This window comes from Coregonus lavaretus (assembly GCF_964263955.1).
Source record: "Coregonus lavaretus genome assembly, contig: SUPER_35_unloc_2, whole genome shotgun sequence".
Classification (NCBI taxonomy): Eukaryota; Metazoa; Chordata; class Actinopteri; order Salmoniformes; family Salmonidae; genus Coregonus; species Coregonus lavaretus.
This window is the reverse complement of record NW_028167180.1, coordinates 2163733-2185116: the sequence shown is the minus strand read 5'-3', so window position 1 is coordinate 2185116 and position 21384 is coordinate 2163733. Positions and strand designations below refer to the sequence as shown.

The window sequence follows — 21384 nt, the reverse complement described above, 5'->3', positions numbered from 1 at the left end:
CTCACTCACTCACTCACTCACTCACTCACTCACTCACTCACTCACTCACTCACTCACTCACTCACTCACTCACTCACTCACTCACTCACTCACTCACTCACTCACTCACTCACATACACTACCAGTGAAAAGTTTGGACACACCTACTCATTCAAGGGTTTTTTTCTTTTCTTTTTACATATTTTTTTTATATTGTAGAATAATAGTGAAGACATCAAAACTATGAAATAACACATATGGAATCATGTAGTAACCCAAAAAGTTTTAAACAAATCAAAATATATTTTATATTTGAGATTCTTCAAATAGCCACCCATTGCCTTGATGACAGCTTTGCACACTCTTGGCATTCTCTCAACCAGTTTCATGAGGTAGTAACCTGAAATTCATTTCAATTAGCAGGTGTGCCTTCTTAAAGTTTAATTTGTGGAATTTATTTCCTTCTTTATGCGTTTGAGCCAATCAATTGTGTTGTGACAAGGTAGAGGGGGTATACAGAACATAGCCCTATTTGGTAAAAGACCAAGTCCATATTAAAGGCAAAAACAGCTCAAATAAGCAAAGAGAAACAACAGTCCATCATTACTTTAAGACATGAAGGTCAGTCAATAAGGATAATTTCAAGAATTTTGAATGTTTCTTCAAGTGAAGTTGCATAAACCATCAAGCGCTATGATGAAACTGTCTCTCATGAGGACCGACACAGGAATGGAAGACCCAGAGTTACCTCTGCTGCAGAGGATAAGTTCATTAGAGTTACCAGCCTCAGAAATTGCAGCCCAAATATATGCTTCACAGAGTTCAAGTAACAGACACATCTCAACTTTAACTGTTCAGAGGGGACTGTGTGAATCAGGCCTTCATGGTTGAATTGCTGCAAAGAAACCACTACTAAAGGACACCAATAAGAAGAAAAAACCTGCTTGGACCAAGAAACACGAGCAATGGACATTAGACGGGTGGAAATTTGTCCTTTGGTCTGGAGTCCAAATTGGAGATTTTTGGTTCAAACTACCATGTCTTTGTGAGACGTGGTGTGGGTGAACGGATGATCTCCGCATGTGTAGTTCCCACCGTAAAGCATGGAGGAGGACGTGTTATGGTGTGGGGGTGCTTTGCTGGTGACACGGACTGTGATTTACTTAAAATTCAAGGCATTCTTAACCAGCATGGCTACCACAGCATTCTGCAGCAATACGCCATCCCATCTGGTTTGGGCTCAGTGGGACTATCATTTGTTTTTCAACAGGACAATGACCCAACACACCTCCAGGCTGTGTAAGGGCTATTTTACCAAGAGAAGAGAGTGATGGAGTGCTGCATCAGATGACTTGGCTTCCACAATCCCCCGGGATCAAACTAATTGAGATGGTTTGGGATGAGTCGCACGGCAGAGTGAAGGAAAAGCAGCCAAGAAGTGCTCAGCATATGTGGGAACTCCTTCAATACTGTTGGAAAAGCATTCCAGGTGAAGCTGGTTGAGAGAATGCCAAGAGTGTGCAAAGCTGTCATCAAGGCAAAGGGTGGCTATTTGAAGAATCTCAAATTGTTTAAAACATTTTTTGGTTACTACATGATTCCATGTGTGTTATTTCATAGTTTTGATGTCTTCACTATTATTCTACAATGTACAAAATAGTACAAATGAAGGAAAACCCTGGAATGATTAGGTGTGTCCAAACTTTTGACTGGTACTGTATATAGTTACAGCAGGCCAAGGTAGGAGATTCAGACACACACACATGCAACAACATCACTCAGACTTACTTCCGGTATTGGAGTTGTTGGTTCTGTGGGTCAGGCGGATGGGGCACCAGCATCCTCTTCCTGAATCCTCCTCACGATGGCTGCAGAAGCTGGGGTCCTTGGGATATGTTGCCTCCTCTGGATTTGAGATCTTACCAATGCCTTGCCCAGCTCCTCCAGAATGAGCCGTCTCCTCTGGAGCTTCCCTCTGTTCCAATCTGGGTTCATTACCATCCAGATGACAAATGCGTTGTATGCCGAGATGTCCAAGATGTTGAAGAATGTCACAAGTGGCCAGCGTAGGGTTCTTCTTTTGCAGCTGTAGCCAGTCACCAGCTTGTCTAAATTGTCCACCCCTCCTTTTGGGGCATTGTAATCCATTATGATTTCTGGTTTTTGATGTTCCTGGCCACAGATTCTCCCATCCCTATGCAGCGTACTCATGTGTACCACATTGTTGCCTTTCTTTGGCACATAGGACACTAGAGACGTGTCAGCCATGAACACAAACTTAGAGGAATTGGTTGGCCTGTTCCGTGTATTCAACAGCTGAGGTGGGAGCTCTGGCTTGTTTTTTCCGTACTGTTCCTACCATCGTCAGCTTCCTCTTGAGGAGCTCCTGTCACAGCTTGTGAGAAGTAAAAAAGTTATCACATGTGATGTTGCGGCCACGGAGTCCCTGTGTCCCGTCCAGGACAACCCGCATCCCTTGGTTCTTCTCAGGGGTTACTCCATCTGGCTTCCCCGTATACACTTGCAAGTTCCCCTCATATGATGAAGCAGCATCACAGGCAACCCAGATCTTGATTCCATATTTTGCGGGTTTAGACGGAATGTACTGCCTGAAGGGGCAGCGGCCCCTAAATGGCATAAGCTGCTCATCAACAGTAAATTATTTCAAAGGCCCTCTGTGCAGAGATTATTTTTGCCATACTGATTGATATTGGTAAGGATCCACACATGCAAAGCTATTTATTTGTTGTGTCCCTCCCCCAATTTGCACCTGACTGGGGTAGAGTGAGGGAAAATACTGAATGTTTTACAATGTATCGAAATATTGTATTGTAATAACATTGTGCAGCTTCCCGCAAGTTATTGTGTAGTTTCACACACTACAAAGGGTAAAGAGTGCGAGAAAAGTGGGAGACAGGCAGACAGGCAGGGAGACAGGCAGACAGGCAGGGAGACAGGCAGGCAGACAGGCAGGCAGGCAGGGAGACAGGCAGGTTCTTGGTGCTATGTTGAAACAGCAGGCTCAGGGAGGAGGAAGACAGAGTGAAGGCACACAGCAAACCTTTTTCTTTCATTTTTGCTTGTTTTCACCTACACACACACTTTTCCACACTTTTATTACCCTCGGGTCCAGTGGACCAAAACACCACATATGTAATATAAATGTGTAGGGGGGTGCACTTTGTGCACTCATTGAAAATGTGTTATTTTACATGTTCTTGAAAACATTATTCATTGTATCATTTTTCTTTTAGTAAACATTGAAAATGGGTCCCACAGACCCGAACACCACACAACAACTAGATGTCAGTCCATACTATAGTGATTCCATTAGTCCTTAACAACTAGATGTCAGTCCATACCATAGTGATTCCATTAGTCCTTAACAACTAGATGTCAGTCCATACCATAGTGATTCCATTAGTCCTTAACAACTAGATGTCAGTCCATACCATAGTGATTCCATTAGTCCTTTAACAACTAGATGTCAGTCCATACCATAGTGATTCCATTTGTCCTTTAACAACTAGATGTCAGTCCATACCATAGTGATTCCATTAGTCCTTAACAACTAGATGTCAGTCCATACCATAGTGATTCCATTAGTCCTTAACAACTAGATGTCACTCCATACCATAGTGATTCCATTAGTCCTTAACAACTATATGACCTTACTTCTCACTTCTTTTTGTATTTTCAGACTAATTAAGCTATAATATATTGTAATGTATGAATGTGAACTCTGTATGAATGTTAAATTACAACATACTGTATTAGAGTAGCTGGTCTGTAGCTGGTCTCTCTCCTCAGTCAGGTTGTTGTAACTGGCCAGTAACTGGTCTGTAGCTGGTCTCTCTCCTCAGTCAGGTTGTTGTAACTGGCCAGTAGCTGGTCTGTAGCTGGTCTCTCTCCTCAGTCAGGTTGTTGTAACTGGCCAGTAACTGGTCTGTAGCTGGTCTCTCTCCTCAGTCAGGTTGTTGTAACTGGCCAGTAACTGGTGTGGGTGGGTGGGTGTGTGTGCTTATGTGAAGCACATGGGGATGTGTGAAACTTACTCCTCAGCCTGAAGTGTCTTCACTTGTGCCAGCGAATAGCTAGCTTTTCACGTGGCGTCAACTGTTAAAAATGTTAAGGAGGGCTCAGCTTAGATGGCCTCAAACATCATCTCCAAAAATGTACTGTGTTTTCTGTCTAACAGGTCTATGTTAAGTCTACCCAGGTCCTTTAGATATCGTTACCTCTGCCCTGTGTCTGTTCCTCCGCCTTACTGTAAGTGACACTGTTTTAACTTATGAGAAACTGTCAAATCAACATGTCACTGGCTACCACATGACTTCCACCACTTTATAATTATTATTATAAATATATTTTTTATCCCCTTTACTCCTCAATTTCGTCATATCCAATTGGTAGGTACAGTCGCTGCAACTCCTGTACGGACTCTGGAGAGGCGAAGGTCGAGAGCGGTGCGTCCTCCGAAACCCTAACCCCGCCAAGACACACTGCTTCTTGACACTATGCACGCTTAACCCGGAAGCCAGCCGCACAAATGTGTCAGAGGAAACACAGTACACCTGGCGACCGTGTCAGCGTGCATGCGCCCGGCACGCCACAGGAGTTGCTACAGCGCAATGGGACAAGGACATCCCACCCGGCCAAACCCTCCCCTAACCCGGACGACGCTGGGCCAATTGCGCATCGTCTCATGGGTCTCCCGGTCGCGGCCGGCTGCGACACAGCCCGCAATCGAACCAGGATCTGTAGTAACTCAGCTTGCACTGCGATGCAGTGCTTTAGACCGCTGAGCCACTCGGGAGGCTGACCCCACTTTAGTTTCTAACATAAACTTTTTTGTTTCGCACCATGCACATGTTTTAAACATATGATTCAAGTTATAATTGAAGTGATACCCTCTGAATTCACATATAGATCATATAGTACTACTGAGGCTTTGACACGCCAGCCTTCAAACGGAGGTCATGTTATGGCTTGTTCTCTGTGGCCAGCCACCGATTTCATCACATACATCACCAATGGCCTTTTACCATATATGGGCCTTTAATCTATCTATGCTGTCTGTGTGTGACATCAGAGTGAAGAGTTATCCAGAAGTGTGTGTGGGAAATCTATGTCTGGATCTTTCTCAGAAGTTTAAAAAGGGAAGTGTGTGTGTGTGTGCTCTCAGTACTGTTCTGCCTTCTGTGTGTGTCCAACTGCAGGTCACACTGTTTTATGAAAAAAAGCAAGAAAATATTTAAACTAAGCATAAGCCCATGTCAATGTTGCTAATAAACATAATTAATAAAATCATTTTACAGAGTACAGTATGTCTACATCCTCTCCTCTACATCTAAAAAGAACAATTATTTACCTTATTTTTTCTCTCTTCCTCATTCTCTTAATGTTCTTCTTCCTCCTCTATGTCTCTCTGACACTAAGGCTCTATCTCAATTAGTCTTATCTAGATTCCTCTTCTCCTATCTCCTCTCCTCCTATCTCCTCTCATCTTATCTCCTTTGCCATCTCCTCTCCTCCGATCTCCTCTCTACTCAGGTTGTTGCAACTGATCTTTAGCTGGTCTCTCTCCTCAGTCAGGGTGTTGTAACTGGTCTGTAGCTGGTCTCGCTCTTTATTCAGGTTGTTGTATCTGGTCTGTAACTGGTCTCTCTCTTTAGTCAGGTTGTTGTAACTGGTCTGTAGCTGGTCTCTCTCTTTAGTCAGGTTGTTGTAACTGGTCTGTAGCTGGTCTCTCTCTTTAGTCAGGTTGTTGTAACTGGTCTGTAACTGGTCTCTCTCTGCAGTCAGGTTGTTGTAACTGGTCTGTAACTGGTCTCTCTCTGCAGTCAGGTTGTTGTAGCTGGTCTGTAACTGGTCTCTCTCTTTAGTCAGGTTGTTGTAGCTGGTCTGTAGCTGGTCTCTCTCTTTAGTCAGGTTGTTGTAACTGGTCTGTAACTGGTCTCTCTCTTTAGTCAGGTTGTTGTAGCTGGTCTGTAACTGGTCTCTCTCTTTAGTCAGGTTGTTGTAACTGGTCTGTAACTTGTCTCTCTCTTTAGTCAGGTTGTTGTAACTGGTCTGTAGCTGGTCTCTCTCTTTAGTCAGGTTGTTGTAACTGGTCTGTAACTGGTCTCTCTCATTAGTCAGGTTGTTATAGCTGGTCTGTAGCTGGTCTCTCTCTGCAGTTGTGTTGGTCTTATAAACAGAAAAACGATTTGACAAGTTGCTCCTTTTATCTTCAGAATCTTTGATGGCTCTGTCATCTACAAAGTATAAACACATAGTTACTATCTAAAACACCAGGTAAATAGGCCTAGTAACCAGCACTTCTTACAACTAGGTGATAATCAATGAACAAATGAAACAAACTCACAGTAGACAGACAGGCCTGTGATCCCAGCCAGTAGGAGAACACATAGCAGCCCCAGACACACTGCAACAACAAGGAAGGGTGTCTTCCCTGAGCTATCAGGCTCTGTGGACACATAACATTATATTTTATGTTAGGGTACGTGTGTGTGTGTGCGTGCATTTCAGGCAGATGGAGATGTTTGAAACGTACTCCTCAGCCTGAAGTGTCCCCACTTGCACCAGCCAATAGCTAGCTTTTCGCATGGCACCGACTGGTAAGACGCTTCAGGAGGGCAGTCACGTGTGCTAGCAAGGCAGAGGTCCTGAGTTCACACCAGGGAGTAAGTGGCACTCGCTAAGCATGCAGCGGGATGTCCTTTACACATTCATGTTTGTGTGTGTGTGTGTGTGTGTGTGTTACCTGAGTGCTGGTCTCCTGGTCCATTATTAGGAGCAGTGTCTGCTGTCTCTTCTTTCTTGGTGCTGGTCTCGCCTTCTCTCAGGGTGTTTGCACTGACGTAGATATCAACAATCCTCTCCTCCATCTCATCTCTGTCAAACCTCTTGGTCTTATCTGGCTCAGCATAGATGTCCTCAGACATCGTTAACAATGTTTTCTTCTTGGTCATATCTGGCTCAGCATAGATGTCCTCAGACATCGTTAACAATTTTCTCTTCTCGGTCATATCTGGCTCAGCATAGATGGCATCAGACATTTCCAACACTGTTTTCTTCTTGGTCCTATCTGGCTCAGCATAGATGGCCTCAGACATCTTCAACAATGTTTGACACTTTCTTTCTATGTAGGTCTCCTATATGTTAATTCTAGGTTCTAGTGATATCACTGCCTCTATCTCTCTGTGTCTGCTGTCTCTATGTCTCCCTTCGTCTCTCTCTGTGTCATCTGTGTGTCTCTGTCTGAGTGACTTACTGCTGTAGGTGTTAACCATAGGGAAGTTTCAAAAGAAGAACACTGACCAAGAAATGTCATGGGTAGTTGTGGCTGCGGCATCTTCTCCTTTTTATATTTCTATCTGATTCCTGAGTAGTGTGTGTGTGTGCATACGGGTGTCTCTCTTCAGTCAGGGTGGTGTAGCTGGTCTGTAGCTGGTCTCTCTCTTTAGTCAGGCTGGTGTAGCTTGTCTGTAGCTGGTCTCTCTCTTCAGTCAGGCTGGTGTAGCTGGTCTCTCTCTCCTTCTTGACAAGTTGTAACTTTTATCCTCAATTGTTGATGGCTCTCTTATCTGCAAAGTATAAATACATAGTTACTAGCTAAAACATCAGGTAAATAGTAACCATCTATTACATCTAGGGGATAAGCAATGAACATATGGCTCAAACATTAAACTTACAGTGGACAGACAAGCCTATGATCCCAGCAGTGGAGGCTCCTCAGAGGAGGAAGGGGAGGTTATCCTCTTTAGATAAAACTATACTAAATATATTCATATATTGACTTCAATACAAAATCTAGGACACTCATGGTTCCCACCCCCTTCCATAGACTTACACAGTAAATATGACAAATTCCGGAGGACATACTCCAACCTATCATTTTGTCCACCCAATCAAAGGATCAGAGAATTAATCTAGTACTTAAAGCATAAGCTACAGCTGGCTAGCATTGCAGTGAATAAAATATGGTGAGTAGTTGACTTAAAGAGAGAGAAAGACAATATTTGAACAGTTTTGAACAAATTCATTTCTTTTAAAAGGAAGGAGAAGCGAGAGAGAGAAGGAGCTAGCTATATTTTGCTGTATTTTTTTCCACTTTCACTTAGCTAGCGAATGCAGCCTTCTAGTTTAGCCTACTCAAACACCTGACTCAAATAGAGAGGGATGACATGTTAGCTAGCTGGCTATGGCTATCCAACACTGGAACTCTTCCAAGTCAAGGTAAGGTTTATAAATGTATTGTCACCGGGGCCAGCTGGTGTAACTGCTAAACTGCTTGCTGACTGTACACTATACTGCACGATTGTGGTGGGTTTACTAACGCATTAGTTCTAGTAGCTATGTTGACTAGCTATGACATTAGCTAAAATGGTGACAATGATGTATGCTGTGTGTAGCGGTTAGCGGTTATGATATGGTTTGAGTACTACACATTGACTGTAGTACTCCCGCTGGGAAAACACTGGACCACTGCTATTCTCTCTTCGGCAAGTCAGATCACGACTCCATTCCTATAGGCAGGAACTAAAACAGGAAGTACCCGTGCAAAAGTCTATTCAACGCTGGTCTGACCAATCAGAATATGTTCTGGGTAGCCTTGGAGAATAACATTGATGTACACATGGACACGGTGACTGAGTTCATCAGGAAGTGTATAGGGGATGTTGTTCCCATTGTGACTACTAAAACCTACCCAAACCAGAAACCGTGGATAGATGGCAGCATTCGCGCTAAAATGAAAGCACGAACCACCGGATTTAACCATGGCAAGGTGACTGGGAATATGGTCTAATACAAAGAGTGTAGTTATTCCATCCGTAAGGCAATCAAACAGGCAAAACGTCAGTACAGAGACAAAGTGGAGTCGCAATTCAACAGCTCAGACACAAGACATTTGTATCAGGGTCTACAGACAATCACGGATTACAAAGGGAAAAACACTGTCTTCACCAGCTTTGAGGATAACACAGTCCCATCGACACGGCCCACTCCCAAGGACTGTGGGCTCTCGTTTTCCGCGGCCGACGTGAATAAGACATTTAAGCATGTTAACCCTTGCAAGGCTGCCGGCCCAGACAGCATCCCTAGCCGCTTCCTCAGAGCATGCGCAGACCAGCTGGCTGGAGTGTTTACGGACATATTCAATCTCTCATTATCCCAGTCTGCTATCCACACTTGTTTCAAGATGGCCATCATTGTTCCTGTACCCAAGAAAGCAAAGGTAATTGAACTAAATGACTATCGCCCCGTAGCACTTACTTCTGTCATCATGACGTGCATTGAGAGGCTAGTTAAGGATCAATCACCTTTACCTTACCTGACACCCTAGACCCACTTCAATTTGCTTACCGCCACAATAGATCCACAGACGATGCAATCGCCATTGCACTGCACACTGCCCTATCCCATCTGGACAAGAGGAATACCTACGTAAGAATGCTGTTCATTGACTATAGCTCAGCCTTCAACACCATAGTATCCTCCAAGCTCATCATCAAGCTTGGGGCCCTGGGTCTGAACCCTGCCCTGTGCAACTTGGTCCTGGACTTCCTGACGGGCCGACCCCAGATGGTGAAGGTAGGAAACAACACCTCCATTTCACTGATCCTGAGACACAGGGGCCACACAAGGATGAGTGCTCAGCCCCCATGTTCACCCATGACTGCGTGGCCAAGCTTTACTTATTTCATATGTATATACTGTATTCTATTCTAGTCAAAGCCACTCCGACATTGCTTGTCCTAATATTTATATATTTCTTAATTCCATTATTTTACTTTTAGATTTGTGTGTATTGTTGTGAATTGTTAGATATTACTGCACTGTTGGAGCTAGGAACACAAGCATTTCGGCTACACCCGCAATAACGTCTGCTAAATATGTGTATGTGACCAATACAATTTGATTTGATTTGATTTACTGAGAAAGGTATTTTTTCGCCTGGTCACAGACAGCTGATGTGTTGTGAACTGAAGTCCACAAGTGAAAGTAAGAGGAGGAGGGCACGTGAAGATGATGCGAGAAGGAATCATACATCATGCTGTTTGTATGTGGCTGCTATTAAAGTAAACCGTGTTTGCGTGTGATCAGGGGTGTATTCATTCTGCCGATTCTGTTGATAAACGTTTTTGGATCGAAACGGGGATAAACATACCTGATTGTGTCTAATAGAAACTCTTGTTTGAAACTGTTGCACTAATGATTACACCCTAGACCAGCTAGATACAGGCAAGAGTGTGCAAGGTGGGAAAAGTGTCACCCTCTGTAACCATGATTACTCAATTTTGTCTCTTGACCTGTGTGCACCTACGTTGTGAACTTTCATTCATAGGCTAGGTTGTAGCAACCTCATGATACTGTAGGTATAGGGAAAATGGGTGTATCATGTAGTAGCCTAAAACTATCGATGATACATAGAGCTGGGTGAATGGAATGTGAACACACAACAGCCCCAGAAACACTGCAGCAACTCTGGAGGATCTCTTCCCTGAGCTATCAGGCTCTGTGGACAGACAAAATATATTGGTAAAAAAAATAAAAAGAGAACAAAACAAAAGAGAATGAGAAATGGTATTTGTGTGTGTTACCTGTGGGCTGATTTCCTGGTTGGCTCGTTGGCGTGGAAACGGAGTCTGCTGCCTCTTCTCTCTTGGTGCTGGTCTCACCGTCTCTCAGGGTGTCTGTACTGACGTAGATATCCACAATCCTCTCCTCCATCTTATCTCTGTCAAATTTGACCTTTTGGTAATATCTGGCTTGGTATAGACAGCCTCAACAATGTTTTTTGACTATAGCTACAGTGCCTTACATGCTGACCAAACCGCTTACATTACGTACATTTACAAGTACATGTTATTCAATAATTTCATCCAAACTGCTTGAGCCTGTCGATGAGAGTATGTGTAGCCAGGCTTGGTTCTATTTTTGACTCTTGACGCGGTGCAAGTCCCGCCTCTCCCATCTCCTCATTGGTTTTTAGGAGCATATACCCATTTGGGTGATTGAAAGATGAACTGAGGTTCACACTCCAGTCCAGTTGGTGGTGGTAATGCATCTTTAAAGTTGGTTGCCAATCGCCATATAAAGTCCACAGATGAAGAAGAAGAAGAAAAAGACTGAAGGAGGAGAGATCACTAGAAACTAACTACATTTCCCCTTTTTATCAGTGGATTAATTGTCGGAGTAGAGAACACACAATTTTGTGTGAGTCAAAATTCTACCAAGATCCAGGAAAAAAAGGACCTTCTGCATTTCAGGTAAAATAACAACCCAATGTTTATATCCAAGGACAAATTAGCTAGCAACAGCAAGCTAGCTAGCTTAATGTCCATTAATATTTCATGTGTTAGCGACCTGTCCCCAAATTAATATAATTGGTTCAGAGTTCATTTTGATATTTCAACCTGTGTGTCCTGATCGCGTTTGGTGTGGATGGACAAAATCAACATGCGTGCGATGGCGCACGTGGACACACGCGTGCCCGGTGTAGTCAGCATGTTAAAGTATGCAAGACAATTTCACTGGTTCAAGAGGGTATCTCTGCCCTGTGTCAGTGTCTGAAACGAACTGCTTTTGACCCTGTTGTGGGTGGGGGTTATCCCCAGCACACAATAAGTATAAAATATCAAAAGAGGAAGATGGCAACAACATTTACATGGATTTGTGGAACAGAAACATGTCCTGGCTGGTTATAGTTGGGACACTTTCTTCTCTACATTTACATTTACGTCATTTAGCAGACGCTCTTATCCAGAGCGACTTACAAATTGGTGCATTCACCTTATAGCCAGTGGGATAACCACTTTACAATATGTTTTTTTCTTTTCTTTTTTTCTTTGGGGTGGGGTAAGGGGGGGTAGAAGGATTACTTTATCCTATCCCAGGTATTCCTTAAAGAGGTGGGGTTTCAAGTGTCTCCGGAATGTGGTGAGTGACTCCGCTGTCCTGGCGTTGTGAGGGAGCTTGTTCCACCATTGGGGTGCCAGAGCAGCGAACAGTTTTGACTGGGCTGAGCCGGAACTGTGCTTCCGCAGAGGTAGGAGGGCCAGCAGGCCAGAGGTGGATGAACGCAATGCCCTCGTTTGGGTGTAGGGACTGATCAGAGCCTGAAGGTACGGAGGTGCCGTTCCCCTCACAGCTCCGTAGGCAAGCACCATGGTCTTGTAGCAGATGTGAGCTTCAACTGGAAGCCAGTGGAGTGTGCAGAGGAGCGGGGTGATGTGAGAGAACTTGGGAAGGTTGAACACCAGACGGGCTGCAGCAATCTGGATGAGTTGTAGGGGTTTAATGGCACAGGCAGGGAGCCCAGCCAACAGCGAGTTGCAGTAATCCAGACGGGAGATGAAGTGCCTGGATTAGGACCTGTGCCGCTTCCTGTGTAAGGCAGGGTCGTACTCTCCGAATGTTGTAGAGCATGAACCTACAGGATCGTGTCACCGCCTTGATGTTAGCGGAGAACGACAGGGTGTTGTCCGGGGTCACGCCAAGGCTCTTTGCACTCTGGGAGGAGGACACAACGGAGTTGTCAACCGTGATGGCGAGATCATGGAATGGGCAGTCCTTCCCTGGGAGGAAGAGCAGCTCCGTCTTGCCGAGGTTCAGCTTGAGGTGGTGATCCGTCATCCACACTGATATGTCTGCCAGACATGCAGAGATGCGATTCGCCACCTGGTTATCAGAAGGGGGAAAGGAGAAGATTAGTTGTGTGTCGTCTGCGTAGCAATGATAGGAGAGGCCATGTGAGGATATGACAGAGCCAAGTGACTTGGTGTATAACGAGAATAGGAGAGGGCCTAGAACTGAGCCCTGGGGAACACCAATGGTGAGAGCACGTGGTGCGGAGACAGCCTCCAACAACACGGTTTAGCACCAATGCTCGGCCACAACAAACCACCAGTGTGTCAACACGGCAAGCAGATCATACGTGTCCGTGTCTAACGTTGTGGGTTAGTCCCGACAGCTTGAGCGAGTCCGTCGTCAACTTATTCAGCCAGTTAGTTAGCTAGAATAGTTAGCATACTAGCTAGCCATTGCTCTCTGTCAACAAACCAACCCCTCCTCCCACGGCACGAACACACAGAGAGAGCCAAGCTAACGTTAACTAGTCACCCATGTCCCGAATTCCCTTGAACGACTCTGGCTACCAGTATGTAAAAACAAAACACAAATGTAGGTTATAACTTACCCCTAGCAGCTACTGTCAGCTAGCCAAGTGCAAAGCTAGCCACTGAATTGACTCAGCCAGTTCGCGTCTGTTCGCTAGGTCGTTCCAGCTAATATTTAGTTAGCTATCCAGGTAGCAACAAGCTAGCTACATTTCGAGCACAGTAGCTACTTACTACCTAATGTTAACGCTTCAGACAATGAGGTTAGAAAAACAGCTGAATGGTAGGCATTATTGTATGTAATTATTGTAGGCAGCTAGCTGGCGTAATTACAGGTACTCTCAAGCGTGAAACAACTATCCACAGTTGCTAATAGTTACCAGTAGCTACCCGCTAGCTAGTCCAGGTAGTGGGTTAGCTAGCCTCGTGCTTCACCGGGCTCAGCCGAATACAATACTTACCTACAATAATTACATGCAATAACCCACAATAACTACCTACAATACCTAACTACAATCTAAATACATAGTTTAAGCTTTACTCTACACCATATAAGCCATATAAGCCAAGCTTACCTCCCGCCAGAGAGAGACACAACCTCACCCGACGACGACGACCCTGACTTAATTTACCTTTCTTCTTCTATCACCTTTTTATCTGATTCCTGAGTAACTTCCTGGTCTACTGGGGGAAGTTCCACCAACATACACCAGGTACAAACACCCTCTTATATGGTCTCTTACTGCTCTATATCACTGATTAACATATTGGACGTATTAATGGGACTTTTTTTTCCTTCTGTTTATCTTAATGTTTTTCTGTATTGGATGGGACTTAATTTACCTTCTGTTTATCTCTACCGTAAACCAGGTAGTGTCTGGCATACCCCAGAGCAGCTGTCTAGGCCCCTTACTAAATTATTTTTTTTTTTACTAATGACCTACCACTAGCACTGAGTAAAGCCTGTGTGTCTATGTATGCTGATGACTGAACATTATACAAGGCAGCTACCACAGCAAGGGAAATCACTGCAACACTTAACAAAGAGCTGCAACCTGTTTAAGAATGGCTGGCATGTAGCTCATCCTAAATATATCAAAAAACAAAAGGCATTATATTTGGGACCAATCATTCGCTAAACCCTAAACCTCAACTAAATATTTTAATGAATAATGTGAAAATTGAGCAAGTTAAGGAGACTAAACTGCTTGGTGTAACCCTAAATTGTAAACTGACATGGTCAAAACATATTGATGCAATGGTAGCTAAGATGGAGAGAGGTCTGTCTGTGATAAAGCGCTGTTCTGTTTTCTTGACTTCACAATCAACCAAACAAATCATACAAGCCCTAGTTTTTTGACAACTGCACTACTACCCAGTTATAGTGTCAAGTGCTGCAAAGAAGGACATGGGCAAATTACAGTTGGCCCAGAACAGAGCAGCAAGGCTAACATCAATAACATGCATGTTAATGTCTCCTGGTTCAAAGTAGAGGAGAGATTGACTTTATCACTACTACCTGTTATTGTGAGAGGTATTGACGTGCTGAAAGCACCAAACTGTCTGTTCAAACAGCTAACACACAGCTCAGACACGCATACATACCCCACAAGACATGGCACAAGGGATCTCTTCACAGTCCCCAAGTCCAAAACACACTCTGGGAAACGCACAGTACTACATAGAGCCATGGCGACATGGAACTCTCTTCCACATCAAGTAAGTCAAGCGAGCAGTAATATCAGATTTTTTTTTTTAAACACCTCACGGCACAACGCGGACAGTGAAGTGACACGCACACATTCTAACACAGGCACTCTACACACATACACACATTGTAATATTGTAGTATTGTACATTTTCTATTGTACATTTGTAGTATTAGAGTAATAATGTCTTGTATGATGTATTGTTTTATTTATGATGTAGACTGTTGTTACATTTTGTTGTGATGTAATTGTTTTTGATCCTTTTTGGAGCCCAGGAAGAGTAGCTGCTGCCTTGGCAGGAACTAATGGCGATCCTAATAAATACAAATACAAAACATACATCAATTTGCATATTTAAAGTGGAATCTGCAGTTGCTACATACATTTTTTTGACTTATACATTTATGATATGTACCGATTTGATTCTTGAACAATATAATCTATAAATGCCTCATGAGCTTCTTTAACTGTTGTAACCCATTAGAACCCAAAATATACATTTGACAATGTTTGTAAACAAAGTAAATGTAAACAAACAATATATAGCCTCAAAAGACGGTTACAACTATCATTTTTATATAATGGATGGTCATTCCTTGCATCCATAGCGCTGTTTATGAATTTGAAAGTGGTTACATTTCTTCAGCCCCATCCCCCAGCTTTTTACCAAAACAGGTGTGGAGAGTCCCTTTCTTTTAGTTTCAACTGCTGATTGTCCTTTTAAAGGTAAAATAAAAAAAAATAAAAAAAGAGACTTATTATCCGTTTTTTTGCAGTGTTTTTGTGTCGTGTATTTGTGTAAGTCTTTGTCAGTGTGTGATAGTTTTCTTAGTTCTTACGTGAGCGATGGGTCTCAGTCTTCACTCTACTCATTGCTGTGTTCTGATTTTCTTCAATAACCTTGTTTTCTTCAACAATCTCGTTTAATGCAATAACCTGTTTGTCGACTCAGTCATCCATCTTAACTAACTTTATGATTACCTTTCTAACTGACTCCTAATGGTAAAATCTACTGTATGATTGTAACTTCACTGACAAGTAGTTGAGTAGTTGGTCTGATGTAGTTGGTCTCTACCTGGTACCTCTGATCTCTATCTGTGGTCCACTACAGTTGATATAATGTTGTAAGTATCCAATCACCTTCAATCAGGAAGTTAAACATAACAGGATATTCTAAACACAGTGATATAACATGATAGCTGCATGACAACAAGTAGTGACGAGTGCAGCCTTTCATCCTATCACTTCATAAGGCCTGTTTGTGGCATCCCCAGCCTTCAAATGGAGTTCACATTATGGCTCTTAATCTCTCTGTGCCAGCCACCGATGTAGGGCCATATATGTGGTTGTCATGTGAATTTCTATCTCTAATTCAACCTAAGCTTGAATCATTACCAGAGGTTGTAAGGCTCTGGTTTTAATCATCAATGATTCAAGGTCCACAACCCACAAGTATTATCTGTATATTTATTCATGGAGAGCTCTCCCGCCAAAAACACATACACTCCGTTTTATACCTCCTGAACTTGACTCCACCCACCTTTAGGTGGCTTTTCTAAACAGTTTCCGCCTTCCCCTTCACCCTTGAATGTTTAGTACCGCCCCCTCTGTTAGTGGGTTGACACTACATGATAATTCTAACATTTATACTGTATTTGGGGTGAAATCCTTTAGTCATTATTCTTAAAATACAAATTAATCTAACAATCCACCCCTTTGACTAAATATTCCCACATTCAGGATAAATGTATTTTACAAGCATGATTAATCTCAGAGATCACATCAGAACTAATAAACATTTCATCCAATTGCGGTCTTTCAGGGTCCAAATCCTCGTCATCCACCAAGCCTGGAGGATCGTTTTTCACATTCCCCTGGTCAGAGTCCGGAGTCAGTCCATCTCTCATCATTGTTTAGATACTGCATTTCACCAACGCCTGACTCACCAATCCTCGGACACAGGGAACAAGACAACAACCACATAATACAAGAATACCCATACAAACACTGACCGCTCCTAAGATGGTGGCTGCTAGGGTTTTCCATTTACCAAATATTTCATCAAACCACCCTATCCACAATGTACGAACTTCTGAGTTCAGTTCATCCTTCACTTAGTGCAGTTAATTCTGTAAGAGCTCTGGTGACTGTCCCATCCAGTGTGGTGTTGTTAGGGATAAATGTGCAACAATGGCTTATCTTTCTATAGACACCGGCCCTTTCTGCCTGATCTAGAACCAACCTCTACTAACTCTATCGCTCAGAGATCCCCTTTACTGCATCTCTAGTCTGGTCAATAAATCGTTGTTGGTTGTAATAGATATAATTTATCCAATCCATATTTTTGTTTTTTGTCACCCACCAGAAAAATGTTGCAGTAAAACTCTCCCATATTTGATTCATAGCTTTGTATTCGTCTGGAAACCCACCTGGGAATGCCTATACCATCTATCCAAATTGGGCTATTTCCTTCCTGACTTATATTTCTTTTTCTCCTAATTATTCTTCCTGTCACTGGTCTTTGATGACCAATTCTTACAGGTTGGACCAACAATACTGGTGCACAAGTACCCACCCATCCCTCTGGTAATGTCTGCCGAATGCTCCCTTTGTTAGTGCATGCCCACCACACATCAGTCAGAGGGATGGTTAGGCTCCTAATTTTTTCCCTCCCTTCCTTATCTAAATCAGTCACATTAATTATCTCCTTACAGCCATCAAAATCACCCAAGTTACGGGTGCCATTTCCATGTCTGTAACACTGGTATTCGCCAGGAGTTAAAGTGAATCTAGGTGGGCTGGCCGAGTATGTCAATTTTGCCAGCCCAATCCCTGTGCAATTTGGCTCTTTTTGATTGGACCCCAGGTCTAATACACAGGGAAACATTGCCTTTGGCATTGGGGCGGTCAACATTGTCGGTCGCCCAATGGAGCATGCACAACAATTGGTCTCTCCCAAGGCCCTAGCGATGTACTTCATCCACTTTAACCAGATTCTCATCAGGGACCCCCTCCACTTCCCCTTGGTTCCATTCTTGGAGGAGAAAATCTTTCATAGTGGACGGGTTAGTCGAATTGACTCCGTCATCCCTTGACTGATTTACTCGGTCTATTGCTGTTAGTGGATTAATGACAGTACCTGTGCTTTCCATATCTTTTGACTCCATCAAATGTAATCTTAGACAAGTATCCCATCCGTATTTGTCCGCGCAAGCCCAGTAAGTTCTTTTCATGTCCTCTTTAGTGACCTTTACTATCGTTACTACCATCTCCGTGGGGATGTCGTTATACCTTCTTATCCTCCATCTGGACGTCCAGCCCCCCCCCCCCCCCCCCCGTCTCATATCTACGTCCCCCAGTATGTCTAAATACCTGAGCCCAGGAACAATCTGCCGAGGGTGCTGAACATAAATACAATGGGATTTTATAATCCCACGTTGCTTGCTTATCTGCCCTGATAAGATCCCTGATCCTAATTTTGAATCTTACTCCCCACCCTTCTCTGACCCCTATTTTGTAGATCACTCGTCCTTGACGGTCAGTATGTCGGGTTGCTTCCCTTTTATTTCTTAATAATGGTAAGGCCATAGCGTAATTGGTGCGAGGTGGTGGTGGATCTTGACATACCAAGACTATTGCCGAGACTATGATGCAGCTCAGGGTCACCCATATTCCCCAAAACCGCCAACCCTCTCCTGTCTTGAGTCCTTCTGCTCAGTACCACCCCATACTCACACCCTAGGAACACACTACAGTGATGATAGGTCTGGGTAGGAGATCTTCGTTGACAGAGGTGACCCCCGGACCCTGTGGCCCAGTTCTGCTCGCCAACTCTGCGTGTGCTAAGTGGTGCTTGTATGTGGTCTTACCTTCTTGCAGTGGGTAACATGGACCCAGGTTCCTCTCTCTGCTATTCTAATGGCCAAGGCAGTGACCAACATAACCCGAGAGGGCCCTTCCCAACAGGCCTGCTTCCAGTTTTCCTTCTAATGACTGGATGCTCACCAGGCACCTGGTTAGATAGTGGGTCACCTTCTCCTTTAGTTCACCTGTGGGGCACAAAACCTCTGACATACGGGTGTGGTTAATAAACTATCTTCACACATGTTCAGATTAATCTAACAATTTCTGACTGTATCTAAAAAAATGTTTTTTTAAAAAAAAGTATTTTGTCCTCTCCTTCGTATATTATTTAATCCTACAATTAGCCTCTTCCCCCCTCTTGAAACATTGTTCTGCTCATGTGTCAATATTTACCACCTACCTAACATTCCCTTCGGTAATTTATCAACCAATTGCCATGCCTTTCATTTTTGAGATTGTCTTTTGCTTCTTTATTGCTCCTCCCACTTCCTTTGTCTTTTATGGCGGCTAAATTCTACTTTCATTCAGTTCAGAATCAATTAGTAATCCAATCAATCAATCTCTTATCTTGTAAAAACACTTATGTTTAGTTCAACCTCTGTTCTACCCCGGCTCTCCCGGGCTTGACCTGAAGACTGATTGTTGGACATGACATGTCCATATTTAGGTCACCTAAGTCTTCTGCCTAGCAACAAATAATAAAAACCTCTATGTTCGTGATTAACCCAGTTATCTCTAATAGCCCACCAAAAAACCCCATCATCTTTAAATCACGACCAATGTCATATCCCTCTTTAATCTCTACCATTTGGTTAACATCCCTGATATATGTATGCCTCCCTAGAGTTCCAAATGATTTTACCATGGGCCGCCATTGCCTTCCATAGATAAGATCACTTAATTTACCCGTATGCAGTACATAATGGAGTACCCAAGCTTTACAGCAGTCTATCCTTACCAAAAAGCTCATCATTCTTCATCTAATTTTTTTTTTCTTCTAGTCCCTATCTACCTGATCCTATTGCTAAATCAATGATCAAGGCAATAGTTGTCTCGCCTTAGATTGTACATTCCTCTGATTACTGCAGCTTATTCCATTAATTTAGGTTCAAATATCACCCAACAAACCGTTCCATCCTACAGCATAGTAAACACCACCCATGAACTGCTGAAAATCCCCTAAATTCAACATAACAACCCTTTATAAGCATCATGCTGGGTGTGTTGTTTTTTTATTTGAAAAACCCAATTGAAAAACAACAATCAAAGATAGCCAGGCTCAACAAAATTTTGTAGCTCCCTTTTATGACCTAACTTCACTACTGCTTCCCCTTAGCAACATTCCAATGAGATAAGCTAATCTCTTTCTCCTGGTTATACATTTAGTTAACCTTCAATTACCATCAGTAATCTAAAGATGGTAGTACACACAAAACATGATACAGATATCCCCAGTCCTAACCCATGAATAATGTTTGTATCAATCTAATTCCTTATAACTAATCCATAAAATCACTCAAAATTCCTCGAGTATACAATGATTATTTAATTGATTACTCTAAATCTGCTACATGTGATCTCATTTCAAATGATCCATTATCAATTATTTGATCCACCCCCTAAGAAAATCTCTCTCCCCTTCTATTCTGGAGTTCTACCTCTACCAGCTATTTCCCCTAGTGGCCATTAAATACTCAGCTCCCGTATATTATTTTTCTTACTCTATCCTGTCTACTATTCCGCTCATGATGGATTGCATCTCTCTTGACCTCGGCTAACGAAGTAGTTCCCCATCCCACTAAAGTCCTCTTAATATTCCTGCTTATTTCTCGTCTCATTCCACTAAGGAATGCTATTTTTTAGCTGCTGATGGTACGGAGTATCATTTCCCTGTCCCTCGGGAGGCTCAGGTATGCCACTTGGCTGATGGTCTCACTGTCTTCCTGTTTACATTCATGTACTTTGGAGAAGTCAGCATGTCGATGGTAATGTTCCCTTAAATTATTACACAACTCAGTTATTTTCCCAACATATTGCCCATCATTTGCCCATGGTAGGACTGCTCCATTGGCATCCCCTGAAACCCACTGCCCCCGAACAGCTGCCCAATCTTTCCCAACTAGGGTTCTGTAATTTCCTTCTGTAAAACTGCTCGTTGTCTCATCTTCTCCTGCTTGTTTTTCAACCCTAAACAGTTGCCTTCTCTCCATTTATTTTATTCTCTCCTCCTTAAACTGTGTACTTATAACCAATGTTTTTTCAATCCATCATCCTAATAGTAAAAACGATATCCCATTGTTCACATAACGAAACCAAATTATTTTTTAGAATCCACCATTTATTTTCATCCACCACTGGTGTTACTCAACCTATACAATAAAGTAATAACCATTTGAATTCATCAAAGCACTTCCTCTCAGTAAAGTCTCCCGACCTCCACTTTTTCCCGCCAACCAGAGCCACAAATCATTCTCCTTGTCCTCAACTCAACCCTCACAGCTCTATCGCTACTTCAGTTCGCCATCCAATTTCTTCAACTGTTCTCTCTGATTCGGCCCTAATCAATAAAACAAACACTTGATATCGTTGATAAGCATACATTTAAGGATGATATTCCTTAATGTCATTCGTACTTGTAACATATTTTCATAGACCTATCTAGAATACTACTAAAGCTATCTTATGCAACTTTTAATACACGTAAAAAC

The 21384-nt window shown here is 43.0% G+C and overlaps 1 protein-coding gene across 1 annotated transcript in view; it reads right to left on the bottom strand.

Moving 5' to 3' along the window:
- Positions 1 to 1797: 1797 nt before the first annotated feature.
- Positions 1798 to 21384, bottom strand: part of LOC311110210 (uncharacterized protein) — a gene marked incomplete at both ends in the record, with an annotated part of 59201 nt that continues 39614 nt past the window's right edge. The window contains 2 exons of the mRNA XM_084188752.1: positions 1798 to 2211; positions 5500 to 6152. Of these exons, the coding sequence (XP_084044878.1) occupies positions 1798 to 2211; positions 5500 to 6152 (1067 nt within the window). The remainder of the gene's footprint in view (positions 2212 to 5499; positions 6153 to 21384) is intronic.